The sequence below is a fragment of the Bombus huntii genome, chromosome 11, assembly GCF_024542735.1.
Source record: "Bombus huntii isolate Logan2020A chromosome 11, iyBomHunt1.1, whole genome shotgun sequence".
Taxonomy (NCBI): Eukaryota; Metazoa; Arthropoda; class Insecta; order Hymenoptera; family Apidae; genus Bombus; species Bombus huntii.
The window spans coordinates 1,420,144-1,444,575 of record NC_066248.1 but is presented as its reverse complement, the minus strand read 5'-3'; the positions used below and the strand labels follow the sequence as shown (position 1 = coordinate 1,444,575).

Below are 24,432 nucleotides of genomic sequence, written 5' to 3'. Positions count from 1 at the left end.
AGTAAACGAGAATGAAAAAAAAAAAGAAAAAAAAATCGAAAAAGAAAGAGCGAAGCGTACTTACGTTTGAGAAGATCTCAAAATGTTGAGATCGGAAAATGACGAACGTAGGTATCGAGTTTTCCGATCGAGGCGAATAATCTGTACAAGAAGAGAAAACGTGAAAAAAAATGGCAGCCACGCGAACTCACGTTACATATCTGTAAAACTTTTTTCCAAGCACTGCCTAATCGTGCACAAAGAACCGAAGCAGCTCATGCCTCGATCTCAAACTAATTGAGATTGAAACGGAACGACGCAAAGATAATATCTACAACGGCACTAGTCCGCTTTGATCGAATGCTCAGCGACGACAGAAACTTTTTCTTCCGGGTTCGGAATTCTTTCTAGCTGTCTTTGTTCGTTTGTGGTCGTCGGAACGCTTTTCAACGAACGCAGTTTGTATTTGCGATGGCGACCGAGTGAAACACGTCTGCGAAAAACGTCGAAAAACGAAACATTGCTCACGAGGATGGGAATATTCGGTTGCATATGCGTACTTGATGTATCTTTTCCTTCCTATTCGATATGAAGTCAAGAATTTGAATATCGATACCGTCTTCTCTTTTTTTAGAGTATCTAGTTACAATAACTTTGAAAGTAATTCTAGTCAAAGAATTAGAATATTTTTAATTAATATATCCTAACATTTTTTTATTAATAGATTAATAATATTTCGATTAATATGTTAATTTTTATTTCAAAATTTCCTTCAGATCCGAGATACATGCTTTTGCCTATATAACTTGCTCTTAATTAATGTTACAATTCATTTAAATACGATTTTTCTTCGATATTGTAATATTTAATATACTCGAGAATATCGTATTACCCTGATTTCATATTACAAAGGATCAAATTAACGTCGCATTGCATCCAACAAAAATATTTCTGGACATCGAGCAAGCAAGTACTTTTTCACATTGTCTTGGTCACCGCTCCACCCCACTGCGACCTTCCTCTCGAAGAAATCTCGATAATTTATAAAAACGAAGAATCAGTGTGGCGCGACACGAGAAACAGAAAAGAAAAAAGAAAGTATATCGAGGAAAATGTAAAAGCACAATCGAGGAGCCGACTTATTATCGTCGGTCAGCGATAATGGATAAATCATTGTAATATATACACTTCGGTGACAAAATGATTGTAACGCTGCCACTGAACACATCCCGTGTAGTACAATTACCGTATATATAGTATTCCACAGTATACTGGTACACACCGTATTATTAATTGAATTGATATTTATTAACGATTAATTATTACATTATTATCACTATATTATCTATACCATTTGTACTTTGCATTTCAGTTGGAATGAAATAAATGCCTTCTTTTTCATAAAAATAAACCAACCGTCGTATTTTAAACAATACAAATCTAGATAAATCCCTAGATAAATTTTCTTCAGCTTTTTCTTTTTTTTTTTTTTTTTTTTTGGAAATCGCGCCCTTCGACTCGATATTTTTCTTTTGCCTAGTCAGAATGCAGAATGCAGAAATCGCTAACTTTTTTATTTTTTTTTTTTTTACAAAGGAGTTTATTGAGTCCAGAAATACAGTTTTTAAGTGCATTATTCACAATAAACATGAATTTTTATAATGGTATGGTACGACGTAGCCATGCTGTATTATGTGTCGGCGCTTTACATCTTTTGTTGTATGATGCGGTTTTTGGGTTTAAGCCTCTGGAGAGCGGAGCTTTTTTTTTATTTATTTTTTTTTATTTTTTTATTTTTTTTCTGTCCTGAAAAACTTGGTCGCAAAACAGGACGCTTCGGTAGCTTGCTTTGCAGAAATCGCTAACTAACGTTACCTTGTGATCATCCTCATGGAAGATAAATTCCATAAATTCCAAAGAAATAGCAGTGATCGAGCATGAAAAAGTACGAGGAAGGAATAGATTTATTCGACACAAAGAATATTCTTTACGAATACTTGCACTCGCAAATATTTAATTTTTTTTTTTCACGTCTGAAATACATCGTTTTTCATTTCGAACAATGTTTTTCCTATACTGTGCATAAGTTCGAAAAATTGCTTAAATCGTCGTCTCTGAAGATAGACGTACAATAGCGTGCAAAAATAATGAAAACAAAATAAGCTAGCGATGTACAAACATTTAATATCGTACGGATATTTAACTATTGCGATGTTTCAGTGCAACTGTTTAACTGTTCATTTTGAAAATAAATTACTATCAGCGAAAATGCGTGTTTAGAGGAAAAGTTTAGAGGATATGACTGTGAAAGATAAGTATGACGAGAAGATGAGTGAAAGGATGTAGTTAAGAGTCAAGAACCGGTTGAAATTACGTCAATAAGCGTAATATATTCGAATGATTGATTTATCGTTTAATATGCTTTATAATTCTAAAAATATTTCTTACAGTTCCCTCTCTTAGAGTGACTTCGTTCAAAACATTAATTATTAAAATTATCTACTGCTATTAACGCCACTTTTACTATTACTTCTTTTACTGCTTCTCCTACGAACTTTACAACGGCACGCTTTGGTTTCTTCGATTAAAAATGGAAATTCTTGTTCCACTCTTGCCCATAATTTCTCTCGAACGTGAGTTAAGAAATACGTTATTCCATAATCTCTATAGAAAAACAGATTCAATTTTAAAGTGATATATTTAATCCAGCAATATGTCATTCGTTATATTTTTGCAAATTTTTCTCGATCCTCTCACATTCGACGTTACGTACGTATAACATTGTATTTTAACTACATTTACTGATCATTTCTTTTTTTCTTTCTTTCTTTTTTCACAGAAACATTAGAACAGAAAATTTCGTTGTACGAGTTACTTTTATTATTAACAATCCACACACGACGAAAGATCGTCTCATAGTTCTAAAGCAATTCGATCCTACAGCGACTCTAATCGATTTTTCATTTCGATATTAAACCAGTTTAATTAGAACGAAATATATGTAGAAATACTATCGATAAAATAAGATTTATATACTAACTTCAATAAATTTTCTGTCTTATACGGAGTGCGAGGAAATTGTACGTTAAGAAATTTCTTAAGAGTTCTTATATTTAAGAAGGTTTATATTTCTGATTAGCGAAGACCCGGATAAATTGAGGATATTATACAGACAATTCGGAAACAAGACTAGAGAAATAAGAAAATGTAGAAAAATAGTGGGAAAAATGTATGGGAATCGCAACACAGATCAAATAAAGGAAACTTGAAAAATCAGAGAAATTAAAAAGTCAAGGTAGACCGAGTAAACGAAGCAAATGAATCGAACAAATCGATCAATTGGATATAATGAACTTAATCGGTTTAACTTGGTCGTAATTATAAATGAAAATTGTACCTGAGAATAATATAATCCACGGCATCCACAACGTGAAGCGTAAGTATAAGAAACGTAATTGACGCGGTGTAAGTTAGAACGATGGTCCAAGATTTATTTGTTAAAAACGAAACCGCTGCATCTTCCAATCCAAACCGTCGAAGTGTCTATTTTTTAAAAATCAAATAAATTCTCGTAAATATCCATCTAATTTTGTAAAGTGTACATTCGTTTCAATTATTTTTAACCTATTTAAATCATTATGTTTATGACATTTCTAAGATGTTACTCTTTTCCTAATATCGTATGGAATATTGAATCGTAATATTACATAACAGATACAGGACGGTAACGTTGTCGATAAGAGGACGTCTATCGGTGTCCAAATACAGGCCAATGCGAATTCCAAGATAAATGCAGTGGCTAAAAACTAAAAATAAGCGAGTCACAGAAAAGTTAGGCAGGTAAATAAAATTGTTACAAAAGGTATTGTTTGAGAGAATGAATGATAAAAATTGGTTATCACACTAACCTCGTACAGTATCAGAAAAACGATTTTTGGTGCGTGAAAAGATCGTGGAAAGAGTGTAGAATTTACGATAATAACGTATATACCAATGCTGAAGAAAACCGAACTAAACGGTGGTCCTGATAAAAGCGATTCGCAATCTTCGTCTTCCATAGCATTGGCGAAACATGTTCGGAAAATCTGAAGTCCGAAAATATTTAGCAAGAGCGCCCAAATGGTATGAAGCAACTTTGCCATTTTCTATTTCTAGTTCTCTTTCTCAAAATAAATATTTCAAATAGATTATTAAAAAGAACCCGTTAAAACGTATTTCACAAATTAATCTACAAGACGTATTGTACGAATCACCTTTCGATTATCGGTGTTCGATAATCGAAAAAAACAGATGGCAGCTTTGATCTTTAAATATTCATTCCACTTAAATAAAACTGTGAATGTAATAATCGTAAAAATGTTTAACCTTTGATATGGCGATATAAATTTATCAGGAGTATTTTAAATACGGATAAGAAGCATTATATGTGGTACGATTCATGAGAAATTATTAAAATTTCAGTATGAAAAAATGGACTTTATTAGAAATATACACGTACATCGATAAATGTAAAAAGTTATACAATAGGCGAATACAAAACAACGAAATTCAATAAGTTACATGTCTGGTTGCTTGTATTTACTTAAGGAATCTGTGCTGCACATAAATTTATATACAAACCAATCTGTCACTTCTGGATTTGCGAAACTGATCCTTTTCCTTTTACATTTACAGAGAGCCAATAGTCCATTAGTTCTTTCCCTAAGTACAAACGACGTATGATCATTACGATTAAATTATTCCTATCGGAAAAATTGTTGACAACTTTACAGTGTAGACTTTCGAGTACGCGATATCGGGACACGTTTTAAATTCTCCTCTTTGTATTCGAAATACATCGTGTTACATTTATATTTGCAGATTTAAATAAAATTGACTCGCGCTGATTAATTTTTAATTTCGTAAACTAAGGAGTTTCTGACTAATTCTAAGAAACTTATAGAACTGTGTCAACGTGTATTAATCGTTCCTCCTAGTAAGCCAGAATAACTATTGTACAATGACAAATAATATTCCTAATAAAATATGATAAAGATTGGATTAATACCGTACACTGTTGAAACTTCTTTTCCTGGAAATTTAACGCGTAAAGTTTCAATTTGAGAAACGAAAAGAAGAATCGCATAAAAAGGAAAAAAGAAGAAAATTACTGGACCGTGTACGGTTCACGATAATTTTAATTATTTAAATTCATTAGATTGTCTGGATTTCTAAATTGTAGTTCAGTTAAATACCTGTACTAAATAATTATTTCGTCATTTAACTGTGAAAGTTTATGTTTAAATCGTTCTACGACATAAGTGTCTTATAAAACTAAACATTACTGGTTCACTACTTGGCCCAAGTGTCCAAAATCGCGTCCAAGGATTCGGTGGCATCCAGCATCCAAACAAACGACAATACGGACATGCAGAAAGCCATATGCGTTGCAGCACAATCTTTCGCCATATAATATGCAAATTCAGTTAAAAACGAGTAGCGACTTAATCCCAATACTGTGTTCAACCATAGCAACTGAAAAAGCAATTTATTTTTGCGATACAGATGCATAAACTAGGGAGATTACATAGATACGACAAACATTTCGAACGTTGCCTAGTTCCAGAGAATTTTAATAACAAATAACTTTTATGTTAACAAACTCACACATTTACTGGATTCTTGGGTTAAACAATAGATAACGTGCATGAGTGGAACCCAGATAGCACGTGTGGTTAAGTTTGTAGTCAATGCTGCAACCAACATCTAGACGAAAATAAATGTTTCATGAAGTTTATTTACTATCTTTACTGTCTTTTTCATGTTATTATTATTATTTTCATTATAATCTAAGATATAAAACAATGTGACTGATATTACGATCGAATATGTAGTTTTATCGCTATTTATAGATGAGAAGTTGAGCAGGAAAATGATAAGTACAAATGAACAAAATCTTTAGTTTGAAAAAATCATGCATAAAGTTAAATTCTAATGTGGATTCTTTCAAACGTTAAAACAATTACAATGCAACGCATAGAGAGCTGCTTTTCGGGGACAATAAACTTACGCTACTTTTCCACTGAGCTCCTCGTACGTGAAACATGCGCTTAACGTGTGTACAAAATTGTAATTAAAACGTCGTTAAATTTGTTAAAACATCAAATACCGATACTTACTTCGTAAATGTAAAGAAGTTGAATTGGTGGTTCTTTAAGGGTTCTAGGCCAAAGTCTATATTCCGCTAAGAGGCACAATACGGAAAATATGAAAAGCACCGACGCGTAAGACGGATCGAACGGAGTACTCTCTTCGTCGAAACATAAGCCAATTATGCAAATTTGTCGAAGATGAGTGTACATTCCTGTTACTACCACCGCTACCCAATGAGGATTGATGTATCCTAGATATTCCTTCACCGTATCCATGTCCTGATAATAAACTTTATAGCGTTGTTACGGTAAATCGTATTAATTTCCCATAATCTTTCAGGATGTCTTGTCGTTTGAAAACCAAAACTGAAATGTAAAGAAAATTGATGGAAAAGCAGAGAAGTCTTTGTTCAAAGCGAAGTTCTCCAAATATGTTCGACTTATGTTGAAACTTTTTCCTTGTAAGAATCTAGAATGACGTCCTTTTCGATCAAACGCGAAAAGAAGTCTTAAGAAATATAAAAAAAAACCATTGAGCGGTTGTTGAACAAAGACAAAAAGTAAGTCAATTGAACGAGGGAGAGACAGAGAGCAAAGGACGACGTACCATTAAATAGTCGTCCGTAAAATCCAAGAATGCATCTGTGATGAGGAAATAACGTGCGGAATATAATTTTCTCCGTATTGTCCTTCTTCTTGACGTAGTATCTCTTTAGGAAAGCTACATATATGCGAACGACGTGTAACATTAAACAAATAACTCTCCTTGACTCGTGGAGAGACAGCGACTGTAATTGTTCGTAAATTAATTTTCTACACCGTCAATTTAACATTCTCGTACATTTCTTCTCTCATCAACGAGGTAGGTTATGACATTTATTCTACGGAGACAACAAAATTCAACGCCTTCTCGAATTTGTTGACGTGGCGGAAAACGAGCGATGACAAATTTCACGGCGATACTTTGCAACAAGAAAATTACGAACAACATTCAGTTTAAAAGTATACTAACTTGGAACGAAAGGTTCGCGTACGTTATCATTAGAAACTCATTAGACAATTTTCAAGTCTTGTATATATTGCAATTCTATAAATTTATGAGAATTTTTAATGTATACAGGGTGGTTGGTAACTGGTGGTACAAGCGGAAGGGGGGGGGGGGGGGGTGATTCTACGCGAAAAAAGAAGTCGAAAATATAGAATAACAATTTTTCGTTCGAGGCTTTGTTTTCGAGAAAATCGACTTTGAATTTTCGCTCGGTACGCGTGCACTTTATCGCGTCTCGTTATAACGGATCGTTGTCTCGATGAAAAAATTAAAAAAAAATTTTTATTCTATATTTTCGATTTCTTTTTTTGCGTAGAATCACCCCCTTTCCGCTTGTACCACCAGTTACCAACCACCCTGTATATGTAGGTACATAAGTACGGATTTAGAGATGTGCTTCAGAGCACAGTCTACGTTTCAGGTTAATGGGATTTTCTTGTGTTAGGAATTTTCTTATAATCTACGGTCAGTTCTAGATCATAACATTTTTCTTGTTTCCTTCTTTTTATTTTTATACTCTACGTAATTAATCACGAGCACCATAATGATACTCGTAGAATTGAATTTTAATTTTATTTTGAATTTGAATTACAATTGAAAGAACCTATTGTTCTTGTAGAATTAATAATCAAACGGAGAAATAATATATTTCGAGAAAAGAAATATCTAAACACTGTTTTTACCAAGATAAGTGCAGAAAAGAAAAAGTCATTCATAAGTATTACTCTTGACTGTGGTGATTCTTAAAGAGGCTTCATTTTCTGAATCGGCGCCGTTTTACTTGAATATCACGCACTCATGCATAATGCATTACATTTGCCGATAGCTTTTCCTCTTGCCAGCAGGAGAACGAATGGCTGCGAATAATACACTATTTCTTCCGCGTCATGCCTCCCCTAAGCATAATCGTTAATCATGTTAACATGATTTTAGTAACAGAAAGTGTAACGTTAAATACATATTGTTTAACGAAACTTGCGAGACATAATTAACAACGGACTTTCTTAAACTTGAAGCGTTCGAATGGAAATTTAGTGAAAATATAAAAACGACGATGATATTGATTTTTCAAAATTCTAATGTTAAATTGAAAAGCAAAGCCTTCTTTATTTACAAAACAATTCGACCAATTACTTTGATATATTTTATCTCTCGCAATCTGAATTCAGGTAAATTTCAATGTTCAATCAAAATGTTGAAATTTTCGTTTTAACTTCCATCGAGCTTTAATGTTAATTTCAATTGAACATAACCATCGTACGAAATATTTCATGCGAACGTACTCTTCTTTAATCTGGTTTCTAGCATAATCGCTGAACGAAAAGCATGTTGTACATTTTTTCCAATTATACGAAAGAGATACAGTAACGATTAGTAACGTCAAACAGAGACGTATTAATAGCGGTAGAATGATCAAAGCTGTTAAGAGGCAGCTGAATATGATGACTCGAAGCCCGTGGATTCTTGTGGTACAGAATAGACGAACAACTTTAGTCAAAGGAAATGGTGAACCATGAGACACCAGGAAATTGTCTTTCCAGGCTTCGGTCCTTCTCTCTGTTAATGACATTTTCTCCGCTATAAGAATTGACCGAGGGAATCCAAAAGGGCAGTTAGAAGAGAAAATGAAATAATTTTACCCTAAAATAAACGAATCCTTTCAAATAAAAGCAAATAATAATTTTATAATTGACTTTAATCGAGTCATAATTTCTAGAATTAAGGTAGAACATTAAAACCATGTATCTTCATATCCTTAAGAGAGGACAGCCGTCATTTTGTGAATTGTGCAATGCCACATTTACAATAAATTCATCCTGCAATAAAAGAGCTATGTAGACAGCAATTCGATATAAAATCCAGTATAATGGACAATTGAAAAGATTATAAATCAATACGAAAGCTGCTAAATTGCTCGAAATGCTGCCAATTATGTAACAATCTGTAATCGTAATTTTCTGTTCTTTTAAATAAACACTAAGTTGTTGATGCGACGAAAAAGAAGTCATTTTCATGGAGACACCTGATTTTTAAAGAAGCTTAAATTTATTTGGTCTCGTTAATCGGTACAAATTTTCGAAATTGATGCCATCGATCGTCGATGCTCGTACTTCTCGCATAACTAAACTACTAGCTGGAAATGAGTTTGTCGAACTGAGAAATAAAATGGCCTGATATAACGGAGAACATGTCCTTAGAGGCAGAAGATTATCCAAGACGATGGTAGCCATGACGACGGCACAGTGTATCGAGGAAAAGTACATTCGTTTCTTAGCTTTTCGACGACTCGAATCGACTGGCGAATCGAACAGGGAAAATTGAAGGCACAGAAGGAAGCTCGCTCGGCTAAAAGTTGGTAAGAAGAGAAAGAAGAATTCTCTGCTGTCCTCCCTCGATGAGAACTCGGCCACTTTACCCTCTTTTCTCCTTCAACCATCCAGAAATCCCTTTGAACAAGCACCCAGCCATTCCTTTCCCGCATTTATACATTATTCTACCATTCGTCAGATCATGATTTAACCTCGTGATCTATTATTCTTCGTGGGAATTAATCGTCGTCAAGGTAACGATCAAAGTGGATCGTTATAGTGAATTTCTATTACGTTATATTCATCTATCACGACTGATTTGTAATAAAACTTTTTCGTTGCGTGTTATATGTTATAAGACTGATGCAAGTTTCTGCTGAGAAGTAGAAATAAATTCACCCTTTGGCCTATTCATTTCTGGAAGCGTGGATATTAAATAATTAAGGAAATACGAGTTATTATGCATAAATTAAAAAAAAAATCAAAAAGAAATAAAAAAAAAACATGAAATCTTTTGATCAAATATATATTTAATTACACATACGGAATAATACAATTATCAATACTAATGTTATAAATAATGATACTAAGAGATACTAAACGCTAATTCTGAATATATACGTTCAAAATACGTATATAAAATAAAACTTACATACATTGTCAAGCTACACGCGTAGCGTAACAGTTTCGCTAATTATTTCTTATTTTCGTTCTCTCAACGTCTTAATCAACGATCAAGCTATTATTGATAAATTACTATTTTCATGAAACGACATTAGCAATACACTTAGGTAGGTTTTAATACAAGGTCTCGATGTGAAAGTAGATCTGTAACGCAGTACCATAGGCTATAACCATCCAAGTAGTTAGGTATGCTTCTATACTGTCGAAGAATTTCTCAATGTTATTGATATTATCGTAGGATGACTCAGACTCTATCACGTATGCTTGGTAGTTATTATGTAAACTGCAGTATATCGAAGTAAGTAACAATAAATGAAGATAAAGTATATAATAAATAGATATTTTTAAAGGCTCTCCGAAATTATTACATAAAATGCAACGAATCGTAATGGTTAAAATAAAATAATATATAAAATATAACAATACAATAAAATAATACGAAAGTAATAAATTAGAAACCATTGTGTAATAAATTGGAGGAAAATTTAAATTTCTTAGATTTCCATTCATCGTCAATTTTCAATGATATTTTCGGACCATAAAACATACGGGTTGATAACGGAATACCTTTTCCTCGATTCAATACAAATCTAAACACAAATATTGTAAAACCTCCGGAATATCCCAGATATCGAGTCAAGAACGTAATTCACAACACATACGTACGTGCATCAGGATGTTGGAGTGGCGCGCGCGCTTTATCTCGGATTTTCCGTTTCCATCTGAATGAGTCAATGCTGTTTCGTGTGAAATTCCAGAGGACATTTTTGCGAGATACGTGGAAGGGAAAAGCAGTGGAAGTAGAAGTGGAAGTGAACGAAACACGATTCCGTATATGCCATTGACGTAGTTTTAAAATTAACCAGCTACCTCTGTTTCATTAACGTCCTGGTTTGATGAAAGATACTAGTAATTATCCTAATTCGGGGAAACAGTTCGTTGACAAGCAGCTACTCGATCCAATGTACATTCTGAAGCTACAGGTTTTCTCCTATTCGAACAACTTGTTGATCGTCGACACATTTTACGTCTTACACAATCTGGGTCAAGAGTAGCTCTAAAATAATTTTGTCTTAGGTTGATCGTGAATTCGTTATGAGTTGATTTAATCCTGTAATTAATTTTAAAGAAATATGCGAAGAAAATCATGACTGGATTAAAATAGGAAAATTGAAATAATTTTTATATTTGATTTGGTCGCAAAAGTTTTTCTGGCATAAATTTCATTGCGAGAGAAGGAGGAATTCAACAAATTTTTGTATATATGTAACACTTAAAAATCGTATCTTTATGCGCCTATATATATATATATATATATATATCATTAACTTACAATTAATATTTTGATAATTATTATTTTTGGACGCTTTGATATTTAATATTACATAATTAGCTGTTAGATTTATTACGGCTGTGTTCAAATATCAATTTGCAGATTTTTCATTAATAATCTTTTTTTTTTTTACTTGAGTGTCAAATCATGTGTTCATTATACCGCAGCTTCCACATTTTATATTACATATTCATCTATTAAATCATCGTTTTAATTAATTCCTTTTAGGCGTGGCTTTTCGCAATCTAATTGAACAGTTTTAATAGATAATATAAAATATAATTTCACGTAGGATATAGGTATCGTAAAAGTTGAAACTGCTACGAATAAATAACTGTCGCATATCGAGGAAAACTAAAAATCACGTTGCGACACAATTTTACAAGATATCCGTTTCAACGAAACAGCGCCGACTTTGAAAGTATTAATTCAATTTTCCTGTCTGAATGGCGCCTTGATTTCGAACTTGAAATCAAGTTATAATTCGCCTCGGTACAGCTACCTTTGAGTTTCAAAACGTTATTATACTATTAGGTCGTACTAAGATACCTTGTCGTTCTATGTATTTCGTTTAGCTTTAGTTCTGATCTTTGATCGTCTTTTCGAAAACTCGCGTGTAAAGGGAAGTACATGAACTATAAATACTTTAAAAATTTGATGATTCAATTTTATAGAGTTTGGTATTTAAAGTGAGAATCTCTAAGTATGTGTTCTGTTTTTGAACGAACTGAAAGTAAGATATTTTTAATAAGCTATTTTTAATAAATATATTCGTGAAAATTAGACAAATAAGAATTTTAAACAGTCCATGAAAGGATAGGCAAATTACAAGGAAACTTAGTATATCCGTATCAGTGTGATAAAAATGAACGAAGATCTTTGAGGAAAGAAAATTTAAAAATGTCATAATGTACTACGAGTCAGTGCCATATTACCAAAATTATCTTTTTATGTGGTTCGGTATTACACACGTAACTTTTCCAAAACACCAAACTACGATTTAGCGACAAACGTATGTCGAGACAATAAGAAAATTAATGAGAGCCATCGCGTCGATTAATGGAACATAAAAACCAATAATAAAATATTCCACCTAACGAATCTTCGCTTTCTAAAATTAACCTTGCACTAAACCAATAAACGTGTACGGCAACGATGATCACTTCACGTACAAAACTCATTGTCAGTCCGATAAAACTCATCGCAGAAAATCCCACTCTCCGTCGACGAAATCCCCGGCGAATGCTTAATAAAATAATTTCAATCTTCGAAAAGTATGATTATACGATTACGAACGAGATGTTCGATTAAATTGTAACAAAATACTGCAACATCCTGAAGCAATCCAACCGGCAATCATCAGTTAGAATGGCCCGGTCAGAAATCACTCGACTGGCATCGAACAATTAACGAAGTTGTTAATCCTGACTTCGCGTATCGCCGCACCAACTCTAATCAAACTAGGTAGACTTGACTTATCGATCCCCGGCTTGGTGTCCGGATCGATCGAATCGCCAATTCAGGGACGAAGTACGCGGATCTACCTGCGCAGCTGGTAATCGCGATCAGTCGAAAGGAACCGACAAGCGGCGCGAGTACTTGGTGGGGTGGTACATAAAGCAACACGACGTAGTCGGCAGACGGCAATTTCATCCGGACATTCGTGGACCGTGCAGCTGCTCGAACGAGCTCGCGGATTTCCCCTGACTCGACGCGAACCGAATCCACGTGGATAGTCAACTGTCAAGTGCCCGTACCGCAATCACGTCTCAGCCTGGTATATTGCTCTTTGATTTTTATTAGTATTCGTAGACTGTGAATGTTGGAAATTTATGTTCGTATGCATAGAACCGAAGAGTACATGAAGATACGTTTCAGTTTTTTCATTAGCGTTATCCATATTGTAATATAATTTGTTATTAATTTTGCTATGAGTAATTTATCCGGATTATTATCGATTGTCGTTATAACTTGCAATAATGTTGCAACGAGTGGATATTCTTTGTGTTTCTGTACATTTGAAGGATACAATTGCTACATAAATGGATAAACATTCGCAGTCGCGTTATTTGTTTCGAGGGGAGGAGAGGTGTTTTAGATTCGAAGCGAAAGGAAGAAAGATGGATTAGAAGATTTTTACGCGATAATTTTGAATGCTGTAATTATTTTTACATTCCATAGAACAATTAAATCTCTGGTGAAAAGTAAAAGCAGGAATTTAATATCGATATATTGGAAATATCATTTGATATTTTCTTGTAAACAGGATGAAAGCAGAAATTCAAGTCAACGCGTTCAACTTTATTACGACTAGCCAACTAACTATAATATTCAGTGTAAAATATGCAACATTGAATCGTTTACTTTGATATTTATAGAGAGATAGATAAGAAATCATTTTGATGTAAATAGTATATATATGTAAATTGATTGTGCTTAGAAAAAATTATTATGCAGTGTAACAGAATTCTTACTGAAGCAAATATTATTAATACACGATTGATTACAATTATTCGCATGTACGTAAACAGTGCAATTAAAATAGTCTCGTTCGCCATTAAATGTCAAGAATGCCACGTACAATGTTAAAGTATGTTTTAATTTGCCGTGAGCAATTTGAAGAATCGTCGGTTGTTACTGAGATAACACGATTTTCTTCGCGAGGCAACTTTTTAACAGACGCTAATCGTCCCGAAATAAGAAATATTACGAAATAGAATCACGTTGCTAAAACTCGTAAAAGTTGTTCTATATCTACTGTCAACTTCGTGAGAGATTGACTGATCATATTTTCGAAATCTTGTAAAAATCGTTTAGAATGGACTAACATGTTATTTTGCAGCCAACATTTAAAAAATGTTCGAACAATGATTTTTTTCTAAACACGTATTTATTATGATCGATATAAACGATAATTTAAAAAAACTTTCATTTAAAAAGTTCGATTTTGGTTTTCATGCCAGTGTACACTATAGATTTATTCAAGTAGTCAAAACTAGATGTGCCAAAAATTGAAAATGTTGAAAATAATAGAGAACATTTTTTAAATTTAAATAAAAATGAAAATAGTGACAGAAGTGGAAATCACGTGAAATCAATTACTACATCATTTGCAAGCTACTATATTCTTGGATAATTTATCATCAAACGCGCGTTACCGCATCTGTTTACGTACACGACAAGTTATTGAACTTGCCATTATCTCTTTATTCTGAATGGCTCGTATTTTTTTCAAATTTGTTATGTTTCAACTTTGACAATGTAGTTGTTCGTTTCGTAACATTGTTTATTTCAAGCCTATTATAGTACTGGTTCGTATCTTTTAAGAAATTTCACAACACTATCATTTGCAGCATTCAAGAAGAAACCATTTCAATAGGAATTTTGCTGTACATATTTTCTAATATCTATGATCTAACAACTATTGATTCTTTTAACGAACTTTTTTGAACGTTTGTAAGATATTTTTTCCTGACTGCACTATATCACAGTCAGTTCGTTAAAATTCATAAGATTCTATTCTTCTACAAGAAAATATAAAACAATACAGTGGAGCATTGCACCATAGAATGTAAAAGAATTTACGCTATTTGAGATCGTTGCGTAAAGATTGACAACATCAGTGGATTTCTCCTTGTGAACATGGTAGAACGAAAAAGATCCACAATAAAACATTTTCTGCAATTCTTTACATTTGTAATTAAATTAACGAGTCAATTAAGTGACAGATACCAAACTCTTGTATGCTTCTTGACGTCCTGAGATACAAGCCGTGAAGTGTAATTTTAATTATTCGTCGTTAACTAGATTACGAATGGCAATAATTGAATTTTTAAAACTTTCTTAAAATCGCTTTAGAGTCAATGACGCTTTAAGTTTACTCCGAAAAATATACGTGCTAAATATCGAAGAATTTCTTGTTTTAAATGGCATCTGCATTGAAAACATGCGAATTTCAATTTCATTTTCAGTTTTTCGACTTGTGTGGAGTGTGCATATTAATAAAAATTTATGAATTTAAATCTATCTAAAACGTCCCGTCGTTACCAAACCGTTGACTTTCACCTGAACAGTGTAAATTGAGATTGGAATTAAAATTAGAGATTGGAAGGTGGAAGAGTTGGGTAATTCTCGTTAGGCAACTTGTAAGAAGAAGTAAAAGCTTGTTTTCTGTACAAGAATATAATAACAACGACCTTGTCCGACCGCGGGAATTGAAGAAACCATAATCGGTCATGGTTGATCTAAACCAAATATTATAAAGGTACGAAATGTTTCAGAGTGTCAGCTGATTTATAAATCTAGGCAATAATTAAATAAAACCGATCTGTCTTTTTCATTTTCTCTCGTGATCAAACTTTAAATTTAAAAAGAAAATTATCACGTATATAAGGTTATAATTGTAAAGTACAATCGAACAAGGATACAATTTCTCGGCTTAACATGCAAAAGACGATGCGTGAACCTCTTGACGTCACAGCCGAACAGGGAAATACCCAGGGGATTCCTGGTTCCTTATCCTTCAAGAATTCCCAATAAAATCTCGATCAGTTCCATCATTCGTATGCCGTGGATTATTAATTTCAATTACGATTCGTCGAAATTTAGACGTTAAGGAAAATTGTTGATTGCGCGTTACACTAATTTCGAAACAAGTATTAGAATAGAACGAACATTATGACATGTATATAGGTAAAATTTGCTTTATGATTATTATCGCCTGCTATTCGATTATTATTATTATTATAGCATCATATTAAAATTGGAAAATACAGTCAGGAATGATAATTCTGAAAGTTTGAAGCAAAAATACTTCCTATTCGTTGATTAAAACATTTTTTCAAATTATATGTCTATCGCAAGATTTTTACAACTACCTTGTAGCGAAAATATGAGTAATAACATTCCAGAAATATACTGATATTTCTTATTTATATCGTTAAGTAATCATTCCATTGCATTATACCTTTTATATATATATCATCTTCGAGTCTTTATAACTTGTCTCGAAGTAGACATTCGATAAATTGATTTAACGATAATATATGACAGTAGCACGTAGACAATTATCTCACTGGAGACAGATAATTGCATCAACGTAATAGCATTATGTGTCTTTTATGGAAATGGTGAAGAATTTATAGATAACCAGGAAAAATACGGAGTAGAAATAGTTTTGCAGGTTGATCAAATGAGTCAAGTCTCTGGGCTGTAGTATTGCGACGATGATCACGTTTTATCGTTACTACTTAGCCTTTTTTATTTCCTCGGAGATCGGTATCGCGTTTAAATCTGCGATTTTCATTATGTCGAACGTATCATGGAGCATGAAAGATTATCCTAAGTATTATTGACATTGCATTGTAAGTAGTTTACACCTTCTACATATGTATATTTTATAGCAACATAAATTACGAGATAGCAAAGACAGAATCTTGTAATTTCGATATTGCACTGTCTCGAAAAATACTATATTACGAAAACAGCTAGTGAAAAACATATTGTAGGATCGGGCCCTGTGATACAAAACAGTGTACAGTGAGTTGCAAAGGGGAAAGGAATCGAACGGAACTTGCCTCGCGAAAATGACTCATGGTCATTATTCCTTTGCGAGTCAAGTTGTCCCCGTTCACGTTGATTATTATGAACAGATCAAATCTCTTCCTCTCTTTCTTACCATCCTGCGACGAAACACGTGTCACTGTCTTCCATTGTCTCGATTCTAAAGACCCACATTGAGAAGGCTAGTCATGCCAATTGCCACTTATCGTATCGCATGTACAGAGCTGTCAACCGTTGCAACCTGGCAACTCAGAGATCCGCACCGATTTTAAAAAGTAGTTCCTGATGCAACATAAAAGTTTGTTTATACTAACTAGCGAAATGTTGGAACATTACAGGGTACAGGAAATGGATCCCGACGCGTTCAAGGAGTTCGCCAAGGAAATGGCAGAATATATCACTAATTACCTGGAAAATATCAGGGACAGGTGATTTCTTTATTCATTTTCGTATCCTGCTTCGTCGTCCTTATTTCTTTTTTAAACCATACTTGCCTTGATTTCGCTGATTAGTAACGTAACATAATCTTTTGTAATAACGTTGCTTTTTTAACTGCAAATTAATCAGAATCGATTATTCCTTCTGTAATTTTATACTCTGCGTACAATTTTTTTCTGAATTTAAATTTCTTCGATTCTAATTTATGATAATCTGGTTTATCCGAGGGATATATAAAAGAAAAATATCGATTATATATTTTTTAACTGCAGTTATTTTAAACAAAACAAAATACAAATACTATTTATTTTAGTTCAACTAATCACGGTGTATTATAGTTTTCATTAGAGATAATGACGCTTAATCGAGATCTATTTAAGCTTAGAAGCTTCTCCTTTGCGTTTGTAAATAAAGTAAAATTTATAGGCGAGTGCTTCCGACAGTAGAACCAGGTTACATGAAACCCCTTTTGCCTTCCGAGGCGCCGCAAAAGCCAGAAAGTTGGAAAGACGTTATGGCAGATATCGAAAAAGTGATAATGCCAGGAGTAAGTACAAGCTGTAATATGATAAACGATATTTTTTACATATAATCATATAATGTATCATTGTTCGCGTTACAAATGATACAAAACTATAGCGTAGAATATCGCAATAATATTAATTCCCAAATACTAGATAATTTTGGTATAAATTTTTATTGACGCAGAAAATTTGTTCGTCCAGGTTACACACTGGCATAGCCCGAAATTTCACGCGTATTTTCCTACAGCCCAATCGTATCCAGCGATCGTTGCTGACATGCTTAGCGGTGCTATCGCATGCATCGGGTTCACTTGGGTAAGGGTCAACATTTAATTGAAAAATGTTTCAATTCTTATTTACTTTTCTGATCGTTTTTATTTCCACGTTTCATTTAATCGAAATTCGAATGGAAAAAAGAAAATTTCTGGTGTTTATTCAAATGCAACAAACCTCTCTGTCGCAGATTGCAAGTCCTGCTTGTACCGAGTTGGAGGTAATAATGTTGGATTGGCTAGGAAAAATGTTAGATCTGCCCAAAGAATTTTTAGCCTGCAGCGGTGGAAAGGGTGGTGGTGTCATTCAGGTAAATTTATCCAAAAAACTCGTTTAGTAAAATAACTGGAATTCCTAAGATAAGGATGTTTATACAAATTTATATTTCTATGAACAGAGATGAGAAAGTGAGAGCTAAACAGAAATTTATTTCACACGCTAGATATCGTAATCAGTAGCATATTTTAGATATTTCGTACGTTTGAAACTTTCACCTTCGAACGCATAAATATCTATTGATAATTTAGTGATTTAAATCGCGAAATTAATGTGTTTATCATCATATTATGAAAATCTATAAGTACTTTTAATCTTTCAAGATTCTTTTCAAAATCTAGATAATAAATTTGGTGAGCCAGCAGACTGGGATGTCTTTATTTTGTATATGACACAATTTTGCGGAATATTACGCCTAAAGAATTATCAATTAACGTAAATGCTCCGTGTTAAATTCACCTGTTGCTCATCCGTTGGGCTGCTTATCAAGAATCTTAAGCTTCGTCGCGTCGTCTCGACGAAATCGATCGATACTTCACGAGTAGCTCAGGCATAATTGACAGCTCGTAAATAATAGTTAATGATCAAGTTCGCATTATAGGGAACCGCGAGCGAAGCTACTTTAGTCGCACTTCTCGGCGCCAAGGCTAGAAAAATAAGGCAGGTCAAGGAACAACATCCTGACTGGACGGATAACCAAATTGTAGAAAAACTAGTCGCTTATAGTTCCTGTAAGTAATCGTTTCAAACTATTTGATGCTGACAGAAGTATCGGTTAAGACATTAATCTAACACGTACCAATCTTATTTATGAAATAATTAAACTTTATACCCGTACCGGAGTAAAATATATTTAAAAAAAAATCCTTTATTTATCTTGCTACAAAGATTGCTTAAATTGCTGAAAATATCAATTTCGATGACAGAATCGCATTCTTTTAATCTTAATATTCTTAATGTCTCGTCTGGCAAAGGTACGAACTTTCGAAGCCATTCTTTAACAACTTCGATCAATTTCACGTAAATAAATTTTCTACCTTTCCGAAAGGTGAAGTCAATATTCCACGCTTTTGTCAAATATTCGAAAAATATAGATGGATAATATCGAAGGAATTAGATCATCGATTAGCCGGATAAAAATTCGAGGTCGCGCACTACCGTGATTTCCTGTAAACAAGATTAACGATGACGTTGGCCGGTGCTCTTTAATATTTGACAAAGGCACGAGAGCCGGGGATGGGATGACAAGCCGAGTACGGGGTTGCGGCACTTCATCAGCCAGCACTTTGTCACCATAGCAACGCGTAATAACCACTCGAGTTATTTCAACCCTGTGCCACCCTTTGCCACCCACGTCTAACCGCCTTCGCTGTTCTGTGCTCCTGTTACTGCGTCTCTTTGTTAGCACGTCGAATCACGTAGAAAGCACGTAGAAAGTTTCGTAAAAGGCGTTCGCTAATTGTTCTCCGTTCTAAGTTATTCTACGCATCGATGACGTGAACAGAGAAGAAAAAGAAATATCACGAATATCCCATGGGATTGCCATTCTTTTGTAGTAATGCTTTTTCTTTTTACATTGATATTCGCTTCGATCAAAGTAGTCGTTATTGGTTATTGTACCGTCGAGATTAAAAATTGCAAAGGGCTTTTGTTTTGGAAAGTTTAAAGCATATTTTGTTCGGCTAATGGATTAACGTTTGAGTGGCAATCACGCTTGGATTGTTTGTATTCAGATGGAATAATTAAAAAAAAATGATGGATGCATTGATTCGGTGTTGAAACAAAAGAAAGAGAGAGAAACGTCTCGCAGTTTAACAATAAACTTGGAAATAATAAGTAGAGAATAATTCGAGTGGGAATTGTACAGAATTTAGCATTCCATTCGACGATTTATCAAATTCCTTGTTTCTTTCTTTATATTTGCTTCCTTCGATGAATTAGTTATAAAACTAGATACGAAGTAAATAACTAGATTTATTGCAGATGAAGATAGTATATTCTATCGCAGTTATTAATTTGTTGCTCAGGTCAAGCTCACAGCTCTGTAGAACGAGCTGGTCTTCTCGGAGGCGTAAAGTTCCGATTGCTAGAAGCCGATTCGAAATATAAACTTCGCGGTGAGACACTGGCAGAGGCCATTCGCAAGGATAAAGAACAAGGACTGATTCCATTCTACGTAAGTTCATTGTATTCGTATGCAAATTCGTACGCATACGATACTAGCGCAGCTTTTCCAGACACATATTATGTACATTCTCCCTAGCAATAACGAAACGATTCCTGTAATCATAAGATAAAATATTTTATTCCAGTTCAAACATTTGTGACAAATTATTGAATGTTTAACACTTTGAAACTTCAACTAAAGGTCTCATTAACGAATATAAAATTTATACTGATCGAATAAAATCGACTTTCGTTTCATTTTTATTTTACAGGCTGTCGCCACTTTGGGAACCACTTGCTCTTGTGCATTCGATCGTGTCGATGAAATGGGTGTGGTCGCAAATCGTGAGAATGTTTGGCTACATGTTGATGCAGCTTATGCTGGTATTTTAAACAATTACACATATAATATATCTAATAAATATTACGAGGCTAGAATTTATTACCTGAACTATTTTCTTCGTTAGGTTCAGCGTTTATTTGCCCGGAATTCCGATATTTAATGAAAGGCACCGAATTGGCAGATTCCTTCAATTTCAATCCACACAAATGGATGTTGGTGAATTTTGATTGTTCGACAATGTGGTTAAAGGATCCGACATACGTTATCAATGCTTTCAATGTGGATCCTCTGTATCTAAAGCACGATATGCAAGGTTCTGCTCCTGACTATAGGGTAAGATAGTTCGTTAATGATAACTACAACTTTTTTCGTTCGTATAAGAGATCATTATCTATCGAATATTACGGAGGCAAGTAAGAAGTTTTGTTGTTATTTCTATACTCAGAGGTAGGATCACGATAATTATTATTTTATTGAATGGATAAATCTATCACACCGTTGTGAGCCGAAATAACCTTAGAAAAACTAGGGATAAAAACAAAAAAGCATCTTAAGCCTATCGATTAAATCTATCGATTGTAACTAGGATTATCTTCTAGTTACTATTTCTTATAACTAACGCATCCGCATATAGATGGCGAGCACGAACTCACGTTGTCATTTTCAGCAAGTTTCTTCGCACATACGTAGGAAAAAATACTATTATAAAATTGTCATATAACAACAGTAGAAGACTTGACATTGTATCTCGTTTCTATATTTATCAAATTTGAGAATCGTCGTTCATTTTTGTAAGAAGAATGAATTTATTAATATTTGAAGATTAATATTTTACCTTTTATACAGCATTGGCAGATTCCATTGGGACGAAGATTCAGAGCGTTGAAACTCTGGTTCGTGCTGAGGATTTATGGCGTCGAAAATCTTCAACGATATATCAGAAACCACGTTGCCCAGGCTCATGAATTCGAAGCGCTGGTTCTTTCGGATCCACGATTCGAAATTGTCGCCGAAGTGATATTAGGACTTGTCTGTTTCCGATTAAAGGTAAGAGCAGTCTTTCCATCATACTATTTTTATCGAATGTCACATTTAATCCTGATACACCTATCATAGACAGATAATTATTACGGTTCACGATTATACGACGTTGTTTCTATCTACATGATACACATCAGATTCATCGTTGTTCTTTTAATTAGAGTAGTAAACGAATAATATGCAACAAAAATGCAATTTAAACTCCTTAAATATAGGAAAACGCCATTATTCCAAAAGGACATCGTAAAAATGAAAATCAGGGATACGTATCTGGGTTTATTTTAAATATTATTAGTATCACGATTAAATTGTCTAATGTCGTAAAATAATTTTATCTCTATTTTATCAATACACAATATCGTCTTAGAAATCATTTCGAAACACAATTTTCTGATTAAAGACAAAAGCCAGTAACAATCCCCAGATTTTCATTGCGAAGCAAAAGAACCAAACGAAAGAATCTCGATTAAATATTCAAAAGTAAAATATACCATTGTAACGACATGTGATATCATTCGCAGGGATCGAATGACATAAACGAGACCTTATTGAAAAAGATCAACGGCGCCGGAAACATTCATTTAGTGCCATCCAAGATAAACGACATGTACTTCCTACGGTTCGCAGTTTGCTCGCGGTACAGCGAAAGCAAAGATATTCAAAACTCTTGGAAAGAGATAAAGCTGAGAGCAGACGAGGTTCTCGAGGAACAATCGGTTTCTAAGTGATGGCGGGCTCAGATAGCTCGTGGTTGTCGGTCCTTGACACCTGCAACCTGCAATCAATCCTAGCTTTTAATCGTTTTTCGTGTTAGCGATCTTGGAAGAACGAATGCATAATCGAGAAACAGGGATTTGTTTAACGTATTTCGCGACTCCACGTATAATTGCTAAACTTTTACAAATGACGAATCAGATAGAAATTGAAGTAAGATCATTAGCATAATATATTCGTATGATAATGATGGAAATATTTCCTTCATATCTTTAATCAATTAACACGATCGGTTACACAGCTCAGTATTCGCTTACGTTTTTATCGCTGAACGACTGTTAAACCTTCCGCGCACGGTTTTTCTCCTTTCGGCGATTCGATTCTTACTTCTCGATTCTCTATTTTGCCGATCCATCTGTTTGTCGCAGATCGGCACAATGACGCGACGTAACGAAAGTTACACGCTACAGTGAAACTCCTCGTCGAGATTTAGGCTCGGAGCAGACATTTTACCACGCGACACAGTTGCGGGACTGTTCGAACGACTGAGAAATGTTGGAGACGGAATTTCTTAAGCAACGGAATACGTGTTCAATGATTTCATAAAGTTATCGGTGCTAGGAAAGTCGGAATTTCTTGGGCTTATAGAAATATAAATATAAAAAAGTAAATGTGTAAAGATATAAACGCGCAAAAATACAAACGAATAAAAAGATAGGAGCATAAATCTGGAATATAAGATGAGCGTAAGAAGAAATTCTGTATTGATGTATACAATTTTCTAAACTTCGATTTCCCGCAAATCGCTCGTCTGCACCGAGCCTAAGTCGACTCAGATATTTTTTTCTCTTGCTTTCTTGCCACGGTAAAGACTTGCCGACGGCCACAGCCGTTACACGCACATGCATTCACACACACAGGTCCCCTTCAATAATATTAATAACCTCGAAATATATTAGACAAGTCCCATATAAGAAACACGCCAAAGATCGTTATTCGACTGTCGTTTCACGTCAGTGAACGCATAATTTGCTGTAAGCGCAATATTAAATGTCGCCTTGTACCAGTTTTCGAACGCATACCTTAGCAATAGCGTTGTGTAGGCCCATTAGATCGCTTTCTTCAAGCAGCAAGACACTGTATACATACGTATGTACCTTTAGCAACGCGTTACGCAATTGCTGGCACCGAAGCGTCTTGCAAATATATCTGTTACATTCAGAACTTCTGCCAAGTATTTAAAAAAAGCCTAGTAAATATCTTAACGTAATTTAAAACATTCTAGTTCGCAAAACTTATTTCTTGTTGGTTTTCATCGGCGATTGTATTAAGTTGTATGAAGTTAAAGTTATTGTATTAAGTTAAAGTGTGTGTGGAGGATGATTAGTCGTTCGGTTTAGATGACGAGGGTACGAGATATTGAAACAGTCAAGGCTAGTAACTGGTAATTGATATTGATTCGTACGACTGACTCACTTGTTTGGCGCGACATTGACTGGTGACATTGTTTTGCGCGGAGTTTATTTATTATTACATTATGTGTGTCCTAACGATGTTGATACTCCGAGGCAAAACAATAACATGGTTGAAATTGTCCTCTAACTCATGTGC

The 24,432-nt window shown here is 34.2% G+C and overlaps 3 protein-coding genes across 3 annotated transcripts; 1 reads left to right on the top strand and 2 right to left on the bottom strand.

Annotated features, from left to right (window-relative positions):
• Positions 1 to 1,740: 1,740 nt before the first annotated feature.
• LOC126871067 (uncharacterized) lies at positions 1,741 to 6,109 on the bottom strand. Its single transcript, XM_050629440.1, has 2 exons — positions 3,888 to 6,109; positions 1,741 to 3,785 (listed from the first exon to the last, which is right to left on the bottom strand). The coding sequence occupies exons 1-2, from the start codon at positions 4,119 to 4,121 to the stop codon at positions 3,633 to 3,635; spliced, it is 387 nt and encodes a 128-aa protein (XP_050485397.1). The 5' UTR covers positions 4,122 to 6,109; the 3' UTR covers positions 1,741 to 3,632.
• Positions 5,311 to 6,600, bottom strand: LOC126871066 (uncharacterized). Its single transcript, XM_050629439.1, has 3 exons — positions 6,138 to 6,600; positions 5,626 to 5,724; positions 5,311 to 5,493 (listed from the first exon to the last, which is right to left on the bottom strand). The coding sequence occupies exons 1-3, from the start codon at positions 6,384 to 6,386 to the stop codon at positions 5,311 to 5,313; spliced, it is 531 nt and encodes a 176-aa protein (XP_050485396.1). The 5' UTR covers positions 6,387 to 6,600.
• Positions 6,601 to 13,096: 6,496 nt separating this feature from the next.
• On the top strand, positions 13,097 to 23,371 carry LOC126871060 (aromatic-L-amino-acid decarboxylase). The gene is made up of 11 exons (XM_050629427.1): positions 13,097 to 13,261; positions 17,385 to 17,474; positions 17,911 to 18,031; positions 18,210 to 18,323; positions 18,472 to 18,591; positions 19,159 to 19,288; positions 20,585 to 20,733; positions 20,996 to 21,107; positions 21,191 to 21,399; positions 21,913 to 22,113; positions 22,629 to 23,371. The coding sequence occupies exons 2-11, from the start codon at positions 17,395 to 17,397 to the stop codon at positions 22,833 to 22,835; spliced, it is 1,443 nt and encodes a 480-aa protein (XP_050485384.1). The 5' UTR covers positions 13,097 to 13,261; positions 17,385 to 17,394; the 3' UTR covers positions 22,836 to 23,371.
• The last annotated feature ends 1,061 nt before the right edge of the window (positions 23,372 to 24,432 follow it).